At 45.4% G+C, this 21,583-nt stretch overlaps 1 protein-coding gene across 4 annotated transcripts in view; it reads left to right on the top strand.

Moving 5' to 3' along the window:
• KMT5B (lysine methyltransferase 5B) overlaps positions 1–21,583 on the top strand; it is a 387,499-nt gene that overhangs the window by 271,087 nt on the left and 94,829 nt on the right. For all 4 annotated transcript variants that reach the window (XM_030201304.1, XM_030201302.1, XM_030201303.1 and 1 more), the window contains one exon: positions 20,156–20,358. In XM_030201304.1, the coding sequence (XP_030057164.1) occupies positions 20,156–20,358 (203 nt within the window). The remainder of the gene's footprint in view (positions 1–20,155; positions 20,359–21,583) is intronic.

Below are 21,583 nucleotides of genomic sequence, written 5' to 3'. Positions count from 1 at the left end.
AGAAAGCAAATAGAATGTTAGGTATTATTAGGAAAGGAATGGAAAAGAAAAATGAGGATGTTATAATGCCTTTGTATCGCTCCATGGTGCGACTGCACCTCGAATATTGTGTTCAATTCTGGTCGCCGTATCTCAAAAAAGATATAGTGGAATTAGAAAAGGTGCAGAGAAGGGCGACAAAAATGATAAAGGGGATGGGACGACTTCCCTATGAGGAAAGGCTAAAGTGGCTAGGGCTCTTCAGTTTGGAGAAAAGGCGGCTGAGGGGAGATATGATAGAGCTCTCTATAAAATGAGTGGAACGGGTAGATGTGAAGCATCTGTTCACGTTTTCCAAAAATACTAAAATTCGGAGGGAGGAAGTGAGGGACAACGACCCTGGAACTGGGAGGGAGGGGGGATCCTGGAACTGGGAGGGAGGGGGACCATGAAACTCGGAGGGAGGGGGGGACCTGGAACTCGGTCCCCTGGAACACGGTGGGAGGGAGGGGACGGACGACCCTGGAACTCGGAGGGAGGGGGGATGATCCTGGAACTCGGAGGGAGGGGGGATGATCCTGGAACTCGAAAGGAGGGTCCCTTGAACTGGGAGGGAGGGGGGGGCCATGGCACACACTCTCATTATCACACACACACACTCTCACAGACACACTCGCACCCAGTCTCACTCTGTCACACACACACACTCGCACATTCACTCTCTCTCACACAGCCACTCACCCACACACACTCCGAGGAAAACCTTGCTAGCGCCCATTTCATTTGTGTCAGAAACGGGCCTTTTTTACTAGTAGGTTAATAAGAGAATAGATAAATATTCAGGGATCAGGTTGCTCAATTTTTTAAAAACTTTTTTTCATATTTTTATTGAGTAAAAGAAAACACTACTGAAAACACCAAAGAACCAAACAGTATAACATATACAATGCTGATTTAACCAGGAAACAGATCTAGGTGTCATCGATAATAATGCATTGAAATTCTCTACTTAGTGTGTGTGGCAGCTAAGAAAGCAAATATAATATTAGGTATTATTGGGAAAAGAATGGAAAACAAAAATGAAGGCGTTATGCCTTTGTATCGCTCCATGGTACGACCACACCTCTGATACTGTGTACAATTCTGTTCACTGCATCTCAAAAAAGATATTGTGAAAGTAGAAAAAGGTACAGAGAAGGGCAATGAAAATGATAAAAAGGATAGGATGACTTCCTTAGGAAAAGCTAAAGTGGCTAGGGCTCTTCAGCTTGGAGAAAAGACGGTTGAGGGGAGATATGATAGAGGTCTATAAAATAATGACTGGAGTGGAACTGGGTAGACATGAGTTGCTTGTTTACTCTTTCCAAAAATACTAGGACTAGGGGGACACGCAGTGAAGCTACAAAGTAGTAAATTTAAAACGAATCTGAGAAAATATTTCTTCACTCAATGTGTAACTAAACTCTGGAATTCTTTGCCAGAGAATGCAGTAAAAGCTGTTTGCTTAGAGGTGTTTAAAAAAGGTTTAAATATCTTCCTAAAAACAAAGTCCATAAACCATTATTAAAATGGACTTGGGGAAGATCTACTGCTTATTTTTAGGATAAGCAGCATAAAATGTATTGTACTATTTTGGGATCTTGCCAGGTACTTGTAACCTGGATTGGCCACTGTTGGAAACAGGATGCTGGGTTTAATGGACCTTCAGTCTGTCCCAGTATGGCAATACTTATGTTCTTTTGTACATATAGATATGGTGAGTGGTGAGTGCATTGAGTAGGTTGGTATGGACTTGAGTGATGGCGAACAGTATTCTAATTCACTGTGTATTTTAGGCCTGTGTATTTCCTCCTGAAGAAGCATATGTGAAAGTAAGTCCTGAGTTGAGAGAATGGAGGAACAACATTGATGAGCTAATCAGGTTAATAGTTTTGTTTGAACATGGATTTTGGGCATTGGGACTGACTGAAGTGATACTTCGTTTTATGCTGAATATTGATTTGGGTCTCAAGCACTTTCACAAGTGCCCATCAGAGAATTGAACATTATCTTTTATTGAAATAAGTGGAAATCTAATATATGTTAATTTACTCTTTTTAGTTTAGGTCAATGAATGTACTATATACTGAGTTTTATTGGTGTTGCATTAAGAGGTGAAGGCATAAGTGCAGATAATGATCATTTATGTTTAGAAGAAATAGGACATTTCGCTGTGTCAATTGCATTATTTCGCACCGAGATTGGATAGCAGAGCCGGTAGAGGGAGGCGAGGTTGGGAGGCGGGGATAGTGCTGGGCAGACTTATAAGGTCTGTGCCAGAGCCGGTGGTGGGAGGCAGGGATAGTGCTGGGCAGACTTATACGGTCTGTGCCAGAGCCGGTGGTGGGAGGCGGGGATAGTGCTAGGCAGACTTATACGGTCTGTGCCAGAGCCGGTGGTGGGAGGCGGGGATGGTGGTTGGGAGGCAGGGATGGTGCTGGGCAGACTTATACAGTCTGTGCCAGGGCCGGTGGTGGGAGGCGGGGCTGGTGGTTGGGAGGCGGGGATAGTGCTGGGCAGACTTATACGGTCTGTGCCAGAGCCGGTGGTGGGAGGCGGGGGTAGTGCTGGGCAGACTTATACGGTCTGTGCCCTGAAGAGCACAGGTACAAATCAAAGTAGGGTATACACAAAAAGTAGCACACATGAGTTGTCTTGTTTGGCAGACTAGATGGACCATGCAGGTCTTTTTTCTGCCGTCATCTACTATGTTACTATGTAGTACAATGGAGAACTTGATTAGTGCGATGATGGTTCTCCTTTTAATGATTGCACATGTGAAATGAGAGCTTTTGAGAATAACTGTAAAAAAAATTGTGTATGGTAGTGAGGTGTGTGTTTTAGTGTGAATGGTTATTAGACATTATATTCTGTACTTGTATTGATATTAGAGTGGTACAATTGTTTTTGGTAGATTTCCTGTATATGTTGAGTCAGTTAAAATTTAATGCCAAGAAGTTTCAGAGTGATGCACTTAGGATGGAGAGATCTACCAAATCTTAGGAGGGGAAAGATTGGTAAGCTCGGCTCAGGAGAGAGACCTTGGGATGATGGTAACCAAGGATCTCAGTGTGACGAAACAATGGGACAAGACAGTGGTCGTAGCCAGAAGGATGCTAGGCTGCATAGAGAGGTATATAACCAGCAGAAGAAAGGCAGTGTTGATGCCCCTGCATATATTGTTGGTGAAGCCCCACTCAGTTTTGGAGGCCTTATTTTCTAAGGATGTAGAATCATGATGTGGTTTGGGGAAAAGCGACTGGTAGGGGGTATATGTAGCAAGATGTACGTGAAGAGACTTACTGACCTAAACATGTATCCCCTGGAGTAAAGGAGAAACAGGAGTGATATGATACAGACATTCAAATATTTGTAAGGTATTAATCCACAAATGAACTTTTTCCATAGACGGGAAGATGGTAGAACTAGAGGACATGAATTGTGCTTGAAAGGGGACTGACTCAGGAATAATGTCAGGAAGTGTTTTTTCATCAAGAAGGGTGGTAGATACCTGGAATGTCCTCCCACGGGAGGTGGTAGAGATGTAAACGGTAACAGAATTCAAAAATGCATGGGACAAACACAAAAGAAATCATGTTTAGAAGGAATGGATCCTTGGAAGCTTAGCGGAGATATTAGGTAGGCAAGCAGGTTCTGGGCAGACTTCTACGGTCTGTGCCTTGATCGAGGCTGAGTAGATTTGGATAGGCTGGAGTGGAACTGTTCAGGTGCTTTGACAACAACATCAGAAATTTTAGAATAAGGTCTATGCCCTAAAAATGGCAAGGATAAATCAAGATCAGGTATACACATGTATCACATCATACCATATGTAATGAGTTTATCTTGTTGGGCAGACTAGATGGACCGTCCAGGTCTTTATCTGCCATCATCTATTACTATCTAGTTCTTTTTTTTTTCTGTGGGTAGGTTTTCAATGCGTTTGCATAACTTGCTGACTTTATGACATGTGACTTTGATGGGGATTCAGTTTCTTGACCATTTTCTAGTTACTACTACTACTTATCTTTTTTTATAGAGCTACTAGATGTACGCAGCGCTGTACACTTGAACACGAAGAGACAGTCCCTGGTCGACAGAGCTTACAGTCTAATTAGGACAGACAAACAAGATAGAAGAGAATATTAAAGTGAGGATGATAAAATAAAGGTTCTGAACAAGTGAATAAGGGTTAGGAGTTAAAAGCAGCATCAAAAAGGTGGGCTTTTAGCTTAGATTTGAAAATGGCCGGAGATGGAGCTTGACGTACCAGCACAGGAAATCTGTTCCAGGCATATGGTACAGCAAGATAAAAGGAACGGAGTCTGGAGTTAGCAGTAGAGGAGAAGGGTGCAGATAAGAGAGATTTACCCAGTGAACGGAGTTCCCGGGAAGGAATGTAGGGAGAGTGGAGAGGTGCTGAGGAGCTGCCGAGTGAATGCACTTATAGGTCAAAAAGAGGAGGTTGAACTGTATGCGGAAACAAATAGGAAGCCAGTGAAGTGACTTGAGGAGAGGGCTAATATGAGCATAACGACACTGCTGGAATATTAGTAGTGCAGCAGAATTTTGAACAGATTGAAGAGGAGAGATTTGGCTAAGTGGGAGACCTGTGAGAAGCAAGTTGCAATAGTCTAAGCGAGAGGTGATAAGAGTGTGGATGAGGGTTCTGGTAGTGTGCTCAGAAAGGAAAGGGTGAATTTTGGTGGTGATATAGAGAAAGAAACGACAGGTGTTAGCAGTCTGTTGAACATGTGCAGAGAAGGAGAGGGAGGAGTAGAAGATGACCCCAAGGTTACGAGCTGATGAGACAGGAAGGATGGGAGTGTTATCCACAGAAATAGAGAATGGGGGAGGAGGAGAGGTTGGTTTAGGAGGAAAGATGAGAAGCTCAGTCTTGGTCATGTTTAGTTTCAGATGGCGCTGTGATTCATGATTGGAATTCTCTCTCTATTGATATTAGAACTGCTTCCAACTATCTGTCCTTTTGTAAAAGACTTTTTTTTCATATTTTTATTAAGGTTTTTCAAGTATAACACAAAACAAAAAAAAGTTACAATAATCCATGACTTAAGACTTTTTGTTTGCTTAACCCATTCTCCGAGGACAAGCAGGCTGCTTGTTCTCACTGATGGGTGACGTCCACGGCAGCCCCTCCAATCGGAAACTTCACTAGCAAAGGCCTTTGCTAGTCCTCGCGCGCCCATGTGCACCGCGCATGCGCGGCCGTCTTCCTGCCCGAACCGGCTCGTGTTCGTCAGTCTTCTTTTGTCCGCGCTCGGTACGGTTGTGTTTTCGCCGTGTCGTGCCCCGCAAAGTCGACCTCGCGCGTTCTCTTCGTGTTGAATTAAAAAAAAAAAAAACATCCTGTGTGTGGAAAGAGACTCTTTGGTCTCTCCCCCCCCCCCCCCCCCCCCGATATTTCCAGCTTTTTTGCCCCGGTAAAGTTTTCTTTCGTCGTCGGGGTAGGCCGCTTTTAGGCCTCGGGTCGAAGTTTTCTTCCCCTTGTTTTTGTGGTGCCTTTGCCGCCATTTCGACTTTTGATCTCGCCGGCGTGATTTTTTCGCCCATGACATCGAAGTCCCCCAGCGGCTTCAAGAAGTGCACCCAGTGCGCCCGGGTAATCTCGCTCACTGACAGGCACGCGTCGTGTCTTCAGTGTCTGGGGGCTGGGTACCGCCCTCAGGCCTGTAGTCTGAGTTCCCTTTTGCAAAAGCGGACTCAGGTAGCGAGGTTAGCCCAGTGGAACATTTTGTTCTCGGGCTCTTCGTCGGCATCGGCACCGGGGGTATCGAGTGCATCGACGTCGTCAGCGTCCAGACCTTCATCCTCGGCCGCGAGTGGATCGAGGCATCGGACCTCTGCATCGGCGCTGAGACATCGGACGACTTTATCGACGTCGGTGGTACCGGGACCTCGTCTGCTGATGTCGTCGGACGGTGGTGCTTCGTCTGGAGTGCAGGTGAGGGCTGTCCATTCCCCTGCTGGTGGCGGTGAGCCTTCGGGTGGGTCTCCTCCTACTTTGAGGGCTCCTGCGGTACAGCCCCCCCGAGACCGACCCCCTTCGGTCTCGGCCCCGAGGAAGAGACGGCTGGATTCTACGTCCTCCTCGTCGGTGCTGGGAAGCTCCGGTGACATGCATCGCAAGAAGTCGAAGAAGCATCATCACCGGTCCCCTTCCCGTGTCGGCACCGAGAGCTCTGGGTCGCCGAGGGAGTCGGCACCCAGCAGGCATCGGCACCGAGAGGACCGCTCACCCTCTGTCCAAGAGGTGTCGATGCGCTCCACTCTGGACAGCCCGAAACAGCCTCCACGCCCGGAACAGGTTCTGACGTCGACGCCTGCATCGACTTCCATGCCTTTTTCTGCAGCCGCTCTGAACGAGAGCCTCCGGGCCGTTCTCCCAGAGATTCTGGGATAGCTGTTGCGCCCTACCCCTCCGGTACCGGGGGTGCTTGTGCCACCGGTACCGTCGAGCGTGGCGCCGGCTGGCCCATCGCCCGGGGTGAGGTCTCCGACGTCGGTGCCGCGTGAGGTACCGACTGCTGTCGCCTCCCAGGAAGGCTCCCCGACTACGTCGGCGGAGGGAGCTTCGCCGATGCGGGCGAGAGAGTCTACCTCTCGACGCCCCAATCATGGACGTGGCTCCACGGAGTCGAGCCGGGCGCGGTTGCAGACACAGGTTCGTGAACTTGTGTCTGACACCGAGGGTGAGGCCTCGTGGGAAGAAGAGGAGGACATCAGATATTTCTCTGACGAGGAGTCTGAGGGTCTTCCTTCTGATCCCACTCCCTCTCCTGAAAGGCAGCTTTCTCCTCCTGAGAGTCTGTCTTTCGCTTCCTTTGTCCGGGAGATGTCTACGGCCATCTCCTTCCCGGTGGTTGTGGAGGACGAGCCCAGGGCTGAAATGTTTGAGCTCCTGGACTATCCTTCTCCACCTAAGGAAGCGTCCACAGTACCCATGCATCAGATCCTAAAAAAGACATTGCTGGCGAACTGGACCAAGCCTCTAACTAATCCCCACATTCCCAAGAAGATCGAGTCCCAGTACCGGATCCATGGGGACCCAGAGCTGATGCGCACCCAGTTGCCTCATGACTCTGGAGTTGTGGATTTGGCCCTAAAGAAGGCTAAGAGTTCTAGAGAGCATGCTTCGGCGCCCCCGGGCAAAGACTCTAGAACCTTAGACTCCTTTGGGAGGAAGGCCTACCATTCTTTTATGCTCGTGGCCAAAATTCAGTCCTACCAGCTCTACACGAGCATACACATGCGGAACAATGTGCAGCAGTTGGTGGGCTTGGTGGATGCGCTCCCCCCTGAGCAAGCCAAGCCTTTTCAGGAGGTGGTCAGGCAGCTGAAGGCGTGCAGAAAATTCCTGGCCAGAGGGGTGTATGACACCTTTGATCTTGCGTCCAGGGCCGCTGCTCAAGGTGTGGTGATGCGCAGGCTCTCATGGCTGCGTGCCTCCGACCTGGAGAATAGACTCCAGCAGCGGATTGCGGACTCGCCTTGCCGTGCGGATAACATTTTTAGAGAGAAGGTCGAACAGGTGGTAGAGCAGCTCCACCAGCTGGACACCGCATTCGACAAGTTCTCCCGCCGGCAGCCTTCAGCTTCTACCTCTACAGGTAGAAGATTTTTCGGGGGAAGGAAGACTGTTCCCTACTCTTCTGGCAAGCGTAGGTACAATCCTCCTTCTCGACAGCCTGCGGCCCAGGCTAAGCCCCAGCGCGCTCGCTCTCGTCAGCAGCGTGCGCCTCAGCAAGGCCCATCGGCTCCCCAGCAAAAGCAAGGGACGAGCTTTTGACTGGCTCCAGCAGAGCATAGCCGACATCCAAGTGTCAGTGCCGGGCGACCTGCCAGTCGGGGGGAGGTTGAAAGCTTTTCACCTAAGGTGGCCTCTCATAACCTCCGATCAGTGGGTTCTTCAAATAGTCCGGCAAGGATACACCCTCAATTTGGCCTCAAAACCTCCAAATTATCCACCGGGAGCTCAGACTTACAGCTTCCAGCACAAGCAGGTACTTGCAGAGGAACTCTCCGCCCTTCTCAGCGCCAATGCGGTCGAGCCCGTGCCATCCGGGCAGGAAGGGCTGGGATTCTATTCCAAGTACTTCCTTGTGGAAAAGAAAACAGGGGGGATGCATCCCATCCTAGACCTAAGGGCCCTGAACAAATATCTGGTCAAAGAAAAGTTCAGGATGCTTTCCCTGGGCACCCTTCTTCCCATGATTCAGGAAAACGATTGGCTATGCTCTCTGGACTTGAAGGACGCATACACGCACATCCCGATACTGCCAGCTCACAGACAGTATCTGCGATTTCAGTTGGGCACACGTCACTTCCAGTACTGTGTGCTACCCTTTGGGCTCGCCTCTGCGCCCAGGGTGTTCACAAAGTGCTTGGCTGTAGTAGCAGCAGCACTTCGCAGACTGGGGGTACACTTGTTCCCATATCTCGACGATTGGCTGGTGAAGAACACATCCGAGGCAGGAGCCCTGCAGTCCATGCAGATGACTATTCACCTCCTGGAGCTACTGGGGTTTGTGATAAATTATCCAAAGTCCCTTCTTCTCCCAGTGCAGAAACTCGAATTCATAGGAGCTCTGCTGGATTCTCGGACGGCTCGCGCCTATCTCCCAGAGACGAGAGCCAACAACTTGTTGTCCCTCGTCTCGCGGGTGCGAACGTCCCAGCAGATCACAGCTCAGCAGATGTTGAGATTGCTGGGCCACATGGCCTCCACAGTTCATGTGACTCCCATGGCCCGCCTTCACATGAGATCTGCTCAATGGACCCTAGCTTCCCAGTGGTTTCAGGCTGCTGGGGATCTAGAAGACGTGATCCACCTGTCCACGAGTTTTCTCAAATCCATGTATTGGTGGACGATTTGGTCCAATTTGACTCTGGGACGTCCTTTCCAAATTCCTCAGCCACCAAAAGTGCTGACCACGGATGCGTCTCTCCTGGGGTGGGGAGCTCATGTCGATGGGCTTCACACCCAGGGAAGCTGGTCCCTCCATGAACGCGATCTGCAGATCAATCTTCTGGAGTTACGAGCGATCTGGAACGCTCTGAAGGCTTTCAGAGATGGGCTGTCCCACCAAATTATCCAAATTCAGACAGACAACCAGGTTTCCATGTACTACGTCAACAAGCAGGGGGGCACCGGATCTCGCCCCCTGTGTCAGGAAGCTGTCAGCATGTGGCTCTGGGCTCGCCGTCACGGCATGGTGCTCCAAGCCACATATCTGGCAGGCGTAAACAACAGTCTGGCCGACAGGTTGAGCAGGATTATGCAACCTCACGAGTGGTCGCTCAGTTCCCGTGTGGTGCGACAGATCTTCCAGGTGTGGGGCACCCCCTTGGTAGATCTCTTTGCATCTCGAGCCAACCACAAAGTCCCTCAGTTCTGTTCCAGGCTTCAGGCCCACGGCAGACTAGCATCGGATGCCTTCCTCCTGCACTGGGGGGAGGGTCTGCTGTATGCTTATCCTCCCATACCTCTGGTGGGGAAGACTTTGTTGAAACTCAAGCAAGACCGAGGCACCATGATTCTGATTGCTTCTTTTTGGCCGCGTCAGATCTGGTTCCCTCTTCTTCTGGAGTTGTCCTCCGAAGAACCGTGGAGATTGGAGTGTTTTCCGACCCTCATCACACAGGACGAAGGGGCGCTTCTGCATCCCAACCTCCGGTCCCTGGCTCTCACGGCCTGGATGTTGAGAGCGTAGACTTTGCCTCTTTGGGTCTGTCAGAGGGTGTCTCCCGCATCTTGCTTGCTTCCAGGAAAGATTCCACTAAGAGGAGTTACTTCTTTCTATGGAGGAGGTTTGCCGTCTGGTGTGACAGCAAGGCCCTAGATCCTCGCTCTTGTCCTACACAGACCCTGCTTGAATACCTTCTGCACTTGTCTGAGTCTTGTCTCAAGACCAACTCTGTAAGGGTTCACCTTAGTGCAATCAGTGCATACCATTACCGTGTGGAAGGTAAGCCGATCTCAGGACAGCCTTTAGTTGTTCGCTTCATGAGAGGTTTGCTTTTGTCAAAGCCTCCTGTCAAGCCTCCTACAGTGTCATGGGATCTCAATGTCGTTCTCACCCAGCTGATGAAACTTCCTTTTGAGCCACTGAATTCCTGCCATCTGAAGTACTTGACCTGGAAGGTCATTTTCTTGGTGGCAGTTACTTCAGCTCGTAGAGTCAGTGAGCTTCAGGCCCTGGTAGCCCAGGTCCCTTACACCAAATTTCATCATAACAGAGTAGTCCTCCGCACTCACCCTAAGTTCTTGCCAAAGGTTGTGTCGGAGTTCCATCTGAACCAGTCAATTGTCTTGCCAACATTCTTTCCCCGTCCTCATTCCTGCCCTGCTGAACGTCAGCTGCACACATTGGACTGCAAGAGAGCATTGGCCTTCTATTTGGAGCAGACACAGCCCAACAGACAGTTCGCCCAATTGTTTGTTTCTTTTGATCCCAACAGGAGGGGAGTGGCTGTAGGAAAACGCACCATATCCAATTGGCTAGCAGATTGCATTTCCTTCACTTACGCCCAGGCTGGGCTGGCTCTTGAGGGTCATGTCACGGCTCATAATGTTAGAGCCATGGCAGCGTCGGTAGCCCACTTGAAGTCAGCTACTATTGAAGAGATTTGCAAAGCTGCGACGTGGTCATCTGTCCACACATTCACATCTCATTACTGCCTGCAGCAGGATACCCGACGCGACAGTCGGTTCGGGCAGTCAGTGCTTCAGAACCTGTTCGGGCTTTAGGATCCAACTCCACCCCCCAAGGGCCCTGTTTGTTCTGTTCCAGGCTGCACTCTCGGTTAGTTGGTAAATTTTTTAGGTCAATCTCAGTTATGTCCTCGCCGTTGCGAGGCCCAATTGACCATGGTTGTTGTTTTGAGTGAGCCTGGGGGCTAGGGATACCCCATCAGTGAGAACAAGCAGCCTGCTTGTCCTCGGAGAAAGCGAATGCTACATACCTGTAGAAGGTATTCTCCGAGGACAGCAGGCTGATTGTTCTCACAAACCCGCCCGCCTCCCCTTTGGAGTTGTGTCTTCCCTTGCTTGTTTTTGCTACATATGGGACTGATGAACACGAGCCGGTTCGGGCGGGAAGACGGCCGCGCATGCGCGGTGCGCATGGGCGCGCGAGGACTAGCAAAGGCCTTTGCTAGTGAAGTTTCCGATTGGAGGGGCTGCCGTGGACGTCACCCATCAGTGAGAACAATCAGCCTGCTGTCCTCGGAGAATACCTTCTACAGGTATGTAGCATTCGCTTTAGTGCCCAATGTTCCCATATGGAAATTATTATGGGAACATTGGGCACTAATGAGTTAGTCTACTATGGATGATCAATTTTAATTGATTAGAATCTTATTTTATTTATATAATGTATTTTATCATTGGGTTTATTATAGTTTGATTTGTATACTTTATATGATGTAAACCACACTGGACCCTTTTTGGGGAGTGTTGTGGTATATAAGAAATGTACTGATATTGAAGGCAGGGAGGATGAAGATTTAATAAATGTGCCAGAGACTTTAGCAAGGGTTGTGTATAGAATACAGTTTAGAGGATGGCTTTAGGTGCAAGAAAGTCAAGTCAATGGAAGTTAACAGGATGCTCAGGCAGTTTTAATGTGAAAAGGAAGGAGATTGATGCTAGTAGGGTCCAGTGCATTTTGAAGAATGGTATGATCACCATTAATTGATGGTATTATGAAAGGCTGTGGTGGAAAGTGATAGATTGATACAGATTGTGTTAGCCATCATTGATGATTCTAGTTACTGGCCATCTTCTTCTAATTTCACCTCTGTGTTTCTGATCTTTTGCAGTAATTTTCTATCCACAGATTGATTGAACATAACTGTGAGAGGAACTGTTGGAAATTCTGTTTCCCTTAATATACTACCGTGTTTCCCCGAATATAAGACACTGTCTTATATTACTTTTTGCGCCCAAAAAGGCGCTAGGTCTTATTTTCAGGGGATGTCTTAGTATTTCGGGGAAACACGGTTGACCCGCCCACCTTCCCTCCGTCGCTCCTGCAACTACCGGTAAACCCCCCCCCCCCCCCCCCCCCGAGATGGCGCTCCCATCCGAAGTCGCCGGACCCCACGCCCCTCCGTCGCTCCGAAACTAACCTGAACTTTCCTTCCAGTTCGCAGGAGCAGCAGGGCAGGCCTCTCCTTCCTTCCGTGCCCCACCCTCGCCTGACGTTACGTTATGTCAGGCGAGGGCGGGACACGGAAGGAAGGAGTGGCCTGCCCTCCTGCTGCTGCTGCTTGATGCGAACTGGAAGGAAAGTGAAAGGAGGCTTAAGTTCAGGTTAGTTTCGGAGCGACGGAGGGGGGTGGGGTCCGGCGACTTCGGGTGGGGGTGCCATCTCGGGTGGGGGGGCGACATCGGGTGGGGGGTTAGTTTTGGAGCGACGGAGGGGGGGCCCGGCGATCTCGGGTGGGGGGGGCGACCCTACTTACCGGTAAAAGAAAAACTTTGCTAGGCCTTACTTTCGGGGGAGGCCTTATATTTTCCAAGGGCACCAAAAACCTCGGTAGGTCTTATTTTATGGGGATGCCCTATTTTCAGGGAAACACAGTAGGATTTAGCCCATGTTGCTGTCACGATTGTGCCCATGTTTCATGCTCTCATGCATCTCGCCACCTGGTGGTTAGACCTGGTGGCTGCGAAGGACTGTCTGTTTGCTGTTTCCCATGTTCCAGAAGTCATGCCGGTCCGGTCCGGATTTTCCAGCCTTCCAGACTGGCTTGGGATTTTTAGAACTAAGCAGCACCCTTACCTGGTGACCTCCCTTGTATGTTGCCTTTATTACCACCTGGAAACTTTCTACTTGGCCTTGGCAACAGAGGTCTTGAGTTGTGTTCCTGTCCCTGTTGGTCTGTTGCGGTTCCTGCCCTGAAAGCTTTCTTTGTCAGCTTGACCCTGCTTGTTTTCCTGGATTATTCTACTGTCCGCTGCCTGCCCAAGACCCTGCTTGTTTCCTGGTTTATTCTACTGTCTGCCCAAGACCCTGCTTGTTTCCTGGTTTATTCTACTGTCTGCTGCCTGCCCAAGACCCTGCTTGATTCCTGGCTTATTCTCCTGTTTGCTGCCTGCCCAAGTCCCTGCTTGATTCCTGGTTTACTACTGATTGCGGCCAGCCTATAGACTCTGTTTGATTCCTGGTTTCCCTTCTGCTTTGCTGCCTGCCAGTAAGACTCTGCTTGGCTCGTGGACTATTCTCCTGCTTACTGTTTATTGCTTCTGTTCAAGTTCAGCAGCTTCAGTCCAGCTGTTCCCATTCTGGTGGTACCAATCTGTTCTGCCTTGCCTCCTGTTCGGGTGATTCGCCTGCCGCTCCTCGGCAGTGGCCCCAGGGGTTACTATTCCTGACCAGCGTGACAGTTGCCCTCTTTCCTTAGTCACAAAGCAAAAAAGGAGAGAGAAGCCCCTTACAATAAGAGTACAAGCAAATACATAAGAAGTAGGGCTAGACCAGAGGTATTCCAGAAAGGACCACCAGAGGTAGAAAACTGTATCCTAAAACTTTTATTAGACAACTAAACAAACAAAAACATCCATCAGAGGATGTGAATTGTAGTACAGATGGACTTGATATAAAACTGTTTTCGTGAACCACCTGCCTCAGGAGTCATAATATCTAAAAATGACAAACAGGATATACAAATGATTTGAATAAAACAACAATCAAATGTAAAATATATAGTACTAAATAAACCACCCAGATTGTATAAAATATGTACAATACAGTCAATCAAAAAATATTTAGCAATCACAAATAAGATGAATGAATAAATAACTTCCACGAATAAACCCATAACAAGATATGAAATAAATTAATTAGCGGATAAACACAACATTCACAATAAATAGCATTGGAATATTAAATATGCATAATACAATGGAATTAAACTGGATAAAAAAATTAAGGCAAAACTGTTAATTTTGTTAAAAAAATGGGAGTAACTAGCAATATGAGAATATAAACCAAAAGGTAAACAATACTAAATTGATCTTTCAACAAAAATTTGGGTACGTTTAAATAAAGCCAAACAATCTTATACATAATAGCTCATATGGGAATTATCAGAAAAAAAATTTGTATAAGAAAACAAAAGCATACCTGATAAACTGCTGAATCATACAGTACAGATATTTTCAACAGTGGCAGTGAAGGCTAGTAAATAGGAAAAGGAAATCAGCGGTATGAATTTATATAATTAGCATAAACTGGAGTCAAATTAAAAAAAAAAAAAAAAGATAAATTATTTAAAGTCTCAAAAGAGGAGCAACAGATAAAGGTTAAATGAAATGAATGTGTGAAACTCAGGTTGCATATACTAATATCAGAATGCAAAAACCCTGAATACAATGGTGAAAGGCCAGATGGAAAAGTAAAAATGAAAAAAATATAGCAGCCAGACAATATGCACGTAAAATCAATAAAAACTAACCACAGTAGTAAAAAGTAACGTGGCTGTCAGAAATATAAAAGTGTAGCCATGCATGCTCATGTCAAATAGTACATGCGATGCCCCAGTAATGCTGTTATCGGCAAGCAAATTGGCCAACAAAGAAAAGCTGATGCGACTAAACTAAACTTCCATGCACATTTGCCCCTGTAAAAAAGTGCAGGCAGCACCTAGTTATAAGTGCTGGCGGCAGGCAGAGCAACCAGATTAGAGGGACAACAATGATTGAGGAAGCGTGAACTAGCAAAAAAAATAAGGAAAACTTAAGAGTGACCTACAAACTAGTGCCTAAAAAAGGGGGATTATAATGAAAGAATGAAATCATTGTGAATGTGCCACCCGTAAGGATGAGGGGGGAAAAATAGATTGTGAGCCTATTAGGGACAGTACTAGTATCTTTCTAGAAAATTGTACTTGTATTCTTATGTGAAAGCCTCAGTGGTATGTTAAATACAATAAGTAAAGGGAACAGATAGCTACACAGCAATGATAAAATAAGGAAAAATCAACAAAAACAAAGGAAGAGGGGACAAGAAAGGGAAGGAGAGGGGAGATACAAGAGGGGGGAGAAAAGAGAGGTAGGGAGGGGAAAAGAAGGAATGGAGTTTTATCTTTTTAATACTATTCCAATTTACTCATGTTTTGCTGTGCATATACAATATTCCAATGTTATTTATTGTGAATATCATTGTGTTTATCTGCTTATTAATTTATTTTATATCTTGTGGGTATATTGGTATCAGTTGTGTATCCATTCATTCATACATCTTATTTGCGGTTGCCATAGATTTATTTTTTTGATTGCCTATATTTATATTTTATACAGTCTGGATTATTTATTCATAAGGATTTTACATTTGTTCTATTCAATCATTTATTTATTAACATATATATTTTGTCGTTTTTATATTTTTTGACTCCAGAGGCATTCGGTTTATACTAAAACACAGTTCTGTGTCAAGACCATTTGTACATTTGTGCTATTATGTATATCCTCTAGTGACTTTGTTATATATTTAGTAGTCTTAATAAAGGTTTTCAGGTAGTTTTCTACCTCTAGTGGTCCTTTCTGGAATACCCCTGGTCCACCCCTACTTCTTGCATATTCACATGCCCTGTTTCCCTATCCACTTTCAGTTTTGTTAATTACATATAAATCCCCCTCTTCTGTTAGGAAAGTATTATTAACTGTAAGTTCTCCTGCCATTTACCTGTGGTCCATCTCTGTTGAAATATGCATTCTGTAAGTTATAGAGATTTTTAAAGAAGCATATCATGAAAATAATGTTTAAACCAAGTCCAATTTGTTCACCACTAAAATAATAAATAGATAAATAATTAAAAGCCCGACGCGGCAATGTTTCACCCTCTCAAAAGCTGCGTCAGGGGCTTGTAACAGAACTGTCAACAAACGTAAAATATACGTGATTATAAATCAGAAGACCAAAAATATCAGTTATAAATTCAGACCATATATTAAAGAATCATTAACATATAAAAATGTTTTAAGCACACATGCCACTTAAAAACATCCGTAGGGGCCCTTTTAGTAAGCTGCAGTAAAAGGAGGCCTATGTTAGCATCAGCATGTGTTTTTGATGCACGCTGAGGCCCCCTTTATCCACAGCAGGTAAAAGGCTGTCTTTATTTCTCGAAAAGAAATGACCGTGTGGTAAGTGAACCTCTTACTGCTACTCATTGAGGTGGCGGTAAGAGCTTCCATGCTAACCTGTCAGTAACCGGTGCTACAAAAAGAGAAAATATTTTTGTAGCACTGGAAATGGCGTGCGCTGGGGTGGAAACTACCGCTGGGCTACTGTTCTGGATTGGCGCGCGCCAACCCTTTAGTAAAAGGGCCCCTTAGTAAAAAAAAAAATCATAGGCCTCCATACGCCAGAGGTGTAGTCACACAGTTTTCACCTACTGGCTTTAAACATCTGGAAACAAAAAAATACTTGGGTTAAATGTAAATACTCTTAGTATGTAGCTATATCCACCTTGGCATTCTTAAAAAAGGAAAGAAAAAGAGAACCTGTCTGAAAGAAAGCAGCATTGCCTATATACCTTCTCTCCCAGAAAGCAGCAACAACAGTAGTGGTAAGCCTACCATTGCTCTTCCAAAACTGACCTTATGTAGAGGCTTCCATGAAAGGCTTTACTAAAAATAAAATTTCTAACTTTAAACACTGTTTTAATTAACAATAGCAGCAAAGCAGAGTCACACCCATAATGAAGTGAATAACGTGAATTTTTTTTTTTTTTGTTACATTTGTACCCCGGGCTTTCCCATTCATGGCAGGCTCAATGCGGCAGGCAATGGAGGGTTAAGTGACTTGCCCAGAGTCACAAGGAGCTGCCTGTGCCGGGAATTGAACTCAGTTCCCCAGGACCAAAGTCCACCACCCTAACCACTAGGCCAAAACCAGCTCCTTAAAAACAAAAAAGCCCTGATTTTAAAATCTACAAAAAATGAAAATTCAATCATTGATATCTAATAGTAACATAGTAGATGACGGCAGAAAAAGACCTGCACGGTCCATCCAGTCTGCCCAACAATGCCCAACAAGATAAACTCACATGTGCCATTTTTTGTGTATACCTTACCTTGATTTGTACCTGTCTTTTTCAGGGCACAGACCGTATAAGTCTGCCCAGCACTATCCCCGCCCCTCCAACCACCCCCACCGGCTCTGGCACAGACCGTATAAGTCTGCCCAGCATATCCCCACCTCCCAACCACCAGCCCTGCCTCCCACTACCGGCTAAGCTTCTAGGGGGTCCCTTCCTTCTGAGCAGGATTCCTTTATGTTTATCCCACGCATGTTTGAATTCCGTTACCATTTTCCTCTCCACCACCTCCCGCGGGAGGGCATTCCAAGCATCCACCACTCTCTCCATGAAAAAATACTTCCTGACATTTTTCTTGAGTCTGCCCCCCTTCAATCTCATTTCATGTCCTTTAGTTCTACCGCCTTCCCATCTCCGGAAAAGATTTGTTTGCGGATTAATACCTTTCAAATATTTGAACGTCTGTATCATATCACCCCTGTTTCTCCTTTTCTCCAGGGTATACATGTTCAGGTCAAGTCTCCCCTCGTACGTTTTGCAACGCAAATCCCATACCATTCTCGTAGCTTTTCTTTGCACCGCTTCCATTTTTTTAACATCCTTCGCAAGATACAGCCTCCAAAATTGAACACAATACTCCAGGAAAGGCCTCACCAACGTCTTATACAGGGGTATTAAAACCTCTTTTCTTCTGCTGGTCACACCTCTCTCTATACAGCCTAGCAACCTTCTAGCTACGGCCGCCGCCTTGTCACACTGTTTCGTCGCCTTCAGGTCCTCAGATACTATCACCCCAAGATCCCTCTCCCCGTCCGTACCTATCAGACTCTCACCGCCTAACACATACGTCTCCTGTGGATTTCTACTCCCTAAGTGCATCATTGTGCATTTCTTCGCATTGAATTTTAATTGCCAACGGTTAGACCATTCTTCTAGCTTCCGCAGATCTTTTTTCATGCTTTCCACTCCCTCCGGGGTGTCCACTCTGTTGTAAATCTTGGTGTCATCCACAAAAAGGCAAACTTTACCTTGTAAGCCTTCGGCAATGTCACTCACAAATATATTGAATAGAATCGGCCCCAGCACCGATCCCTGAGGCACTCCACTACTCACCTTTCTCTCCGAGCGAACTCCATTCACCACCGCCCTCTGGCGTCTGCCCGTCAACCAGTTCCTAATCCAGTTCACCACTTCGGGTCCTATCTTCAGCCCTTCTAGTTTATTCAAGAGCCTCCTGTGGGGAACCGTGTCAAAAGCTTTGCTGAAATCTAAGTAGATTGCGTCCATAACACGTCTTTGATTTAATTCTTCCGTCACCCAGTCAAAGAATTCAATGAGATTCGTTTGGCATGATTTCCCTTTGTTAAAACCATGTTGTCTCGGATCTTGCAACTTATTTGCTTCCAGGAAATTCATTATCCTTTCCTTCAGCATGGCTTCCATTACTTTTCCAATAATTGGAGTGAGGCTTACCAGCCTGTAGTTTCCAGCTTCTTCCCTATCACCACTTTTGTGAAGAGGGACCACCTCCGCTGTTCTCCAATCCCACGGAACCTCTCCCGTCTCCAAAGATTTATTAAACAAATCTTTGAGGACCCGCCAGAACCTCTCTGAGCTCCCTCAATATCCTGGGGTTGATCCCATCTGGTCCCACTGCTTTGTCCACCTTTAGATTTTGAAGTTGTTCATACACACTCTCTTCCATGAACGGTGCTATATCCACTCCATTCTAACATGTACTTTTGCCAGTCAATTGCGGTCCTGCTCCAGGATTTTCTTCTTTGAAAACAGAACAGAAGTATCTATTTAGCAAATTTGCTTTTTCTTCATCATTATCTATAATAGTGGTTCTCAGCATCTTTCAGTCTCACAATTCCCTTTTTAGTCTTCCTCCTTTCACTAATATACCTGAAGAAATTTTTGTCACCCCTCCTTACATTTCTAGCCATTTGTTCTTCCGCTTGCGCTTTCGCCAGACATATCTCTCTTGGCTTTTTTCAGTTTCATCCGGTATTCCTCCCCGTGTGGAACCACATGGGGAGCAAACCTCAGAAACACCTCTTATTGGGCTAAAAGTGCTAAAAACAAAAAAATACCGTTGGACTCATGTGTTCCAATCAAGCAAAATATCAATAAAATGATGATTAAATCATGATGGGAACCACAAATAATAAAGCATATGTATATGTGTTTTTCTGGGAGAGAAAGTTTGTAGACAGTGTTGCTTTCTTTAAGACAGCTTCTCTTTTTCTTCCCTTAAGAGTTCCAACATGGCTATTGCTACATATTAAGAGCACTTAGATTTAAACCAGGTGTTTTTATTTTTTGTTTCCAGTTGTTTAAAACCAGTATTTGAAACTGTGTGACTACACCTCTGGGGTATGTACTCCTATGATTTTTATTTATTTATTCATTTTTAACTAAGGATGCTTTTATGTGGCATGTGTGCTTTAAAAATTTTTGTAATATGTTTTATATATTATCTGTATTTATAACTTGATATTTGTATATTTTTGGTCTTATGATTTATAGTAATGTACTTTTTATATGCTTGTTGACAGTTCTGTTACAAGCCCCTGACGCAGCCTTTGAGAGGTTGAAACATAGCCATGTCGGGCTTTTAATTTATTTATTATTTTAGTGATGAATAAATTAGACTTGATTTAAATATTATCTTTGCAATCTGCTTTTTTATTTTTAATCTCCTTCTTGTAGGTCGATTGGTTGGTTGTTTTCTTGGACCTTCTGTAGGTTATATGCATAGATGTGTGCTTTGGGCAGATATTAAATAGATATGACAAGATGCCTATTACCAGTTTTTCTCTTCCATTTGTGCTAATCACATGTCATTTCTTAAGCTAGTGTGGTAGAAATGCGATAATGAAATTCAGTCATAAAAACTGCTTTAAATACTATTAGATGGAAGCACAATCACTAAGGGTAGGGAGAGGTGGTAGAAAAAAAAAATTTTTTTGTATTGCGTAGGTTACCCCTTTATTTTGTTACTGCTTCAACAAAAAGATTGCCTATTAAATCTCTGTAGGTTAAGGTTGTCCTGTTGTTTTTTCAGGCGAGGAACTGGTGCTTTTAAATCCCGCATTGGACTGTCTGTACCTGCACCAATAATAAACAGCAAGTATGGCCTGCGAGAGACAGACAAACGCTTAAACAGACTGAAGAAACTGGGGGATGGCAGCAAGAATTGTGACAGCCAATCTGTAAGCTCCAACATGGATGCAGATACCACTCAGGAAAAATCCATCACAAATGCATGTAAGGAACACAGTAGCTGGCCCCTTCTTCCTTTTTATAGGTCTAAAAAATACTAGGCCTGTGTTGTGGGAGAAGGCTGCTGGGTTCTAACTGAGCTATCCTTACAGTGCTGTGAGTGTTCTTTGCATTCAGTGACATCTTTATACAGAACAAACTTACTTGACTCTTTTAGCTGGAGGCTAGTTAAGTGTTATTGGGAAAAATGATTTTGGTAGACCATTTGTTCAATGAGGCCATCAAGTTTGTTTACTTGAGAATCACTGGAAAATGTATGCATAGTGCACAGAACAAAATAAGAAAGAGGAATGGGGTGGATGCTTATTGAATTGAGTGTAGAGATTTTCACTGGTGATTACAGGATAGACTGAGCTGTAGTGTTGCCCAGTTAGGGGATGACTTTGAGCTCAGGTAAATCAGGCAAAACTTGTGAGAAGATTGGATTTATTTTTATTTATTTATTTATGTTTAGTTCACTTATTTTCAGTAGTAGCTCAGTGTGAGTTGCATTCAGCTGCACTATGTATTTCTCTGTTCCCAGTTTGTACTTGAGACAGTGGAGGGTTAAGTGACTTGCCCAGGATCACAGGGAACAGCAGTGGGATTTGAACTGGGCTTCCGTGGTTGTCAGCATGGTACTCTAACTATTAAGTGGCTACACTACTCTTTTGAGTATTTGAAAAGGCTGTATGATATCTGAGCTATATCTGATTCTCCGATACTGGTAGAAACAAGGTTTGACCAATGTATATTGTCAGCTTAGTTACAAGTAACATAAAAGACTAAGGTTGAACATAAGAACAGAACATAAGTATTGTCATACTAGGACAGACCGAAGGGCCGTCAAGCCCAGCATCCTGTTTCCAACAGTGGCAAATCCAGGTTACCAAGTATCTGGCAAGATCCCAAAACAGTACAATACATTTTATAATGCTTATCCTAGAAATATCCTACATACAAAACTAAAGGAAGTGAGTGCTCTACTTCCTTTAGTTTTGCATGTAGGATAGTATCAATAGAGGAGTGCCTTATATATTTGACAGTTTTACTGAATATCCTAGAAATAAGCAGTGGAATTTCCCCAAGTCCGTTTTAATAATGACTTATGAACTTTTCTTTTAGGAAGCTATCCAAATCTTTTTTAAACCCCACTAAGCTTTTACTACATTCTCTGCAAAGAATTCCAGAGTTTAATTACACACTGAGTGAAGAAATATTTTCTCCAATT

This window comes from Microcaecilia unicolor, chromosome 4, assembly GCF_901765095.1.
Source record: "Microcaecilia unicolor chromosome 4, aMicUni1.1, whole genome shotgun sequence".
In the NCBI taxonomy this organism is placed as follows: domain Eukaryota; kingdom Metazoa; phylum Chordata; class Amphibia; order Gymnophiona; family Siphonopidae; genus Microcaecilia; species Microcaecilia unicolor.
This window is presented reverse-complemented; position numbering and strand designations above follow the sequence as displayed.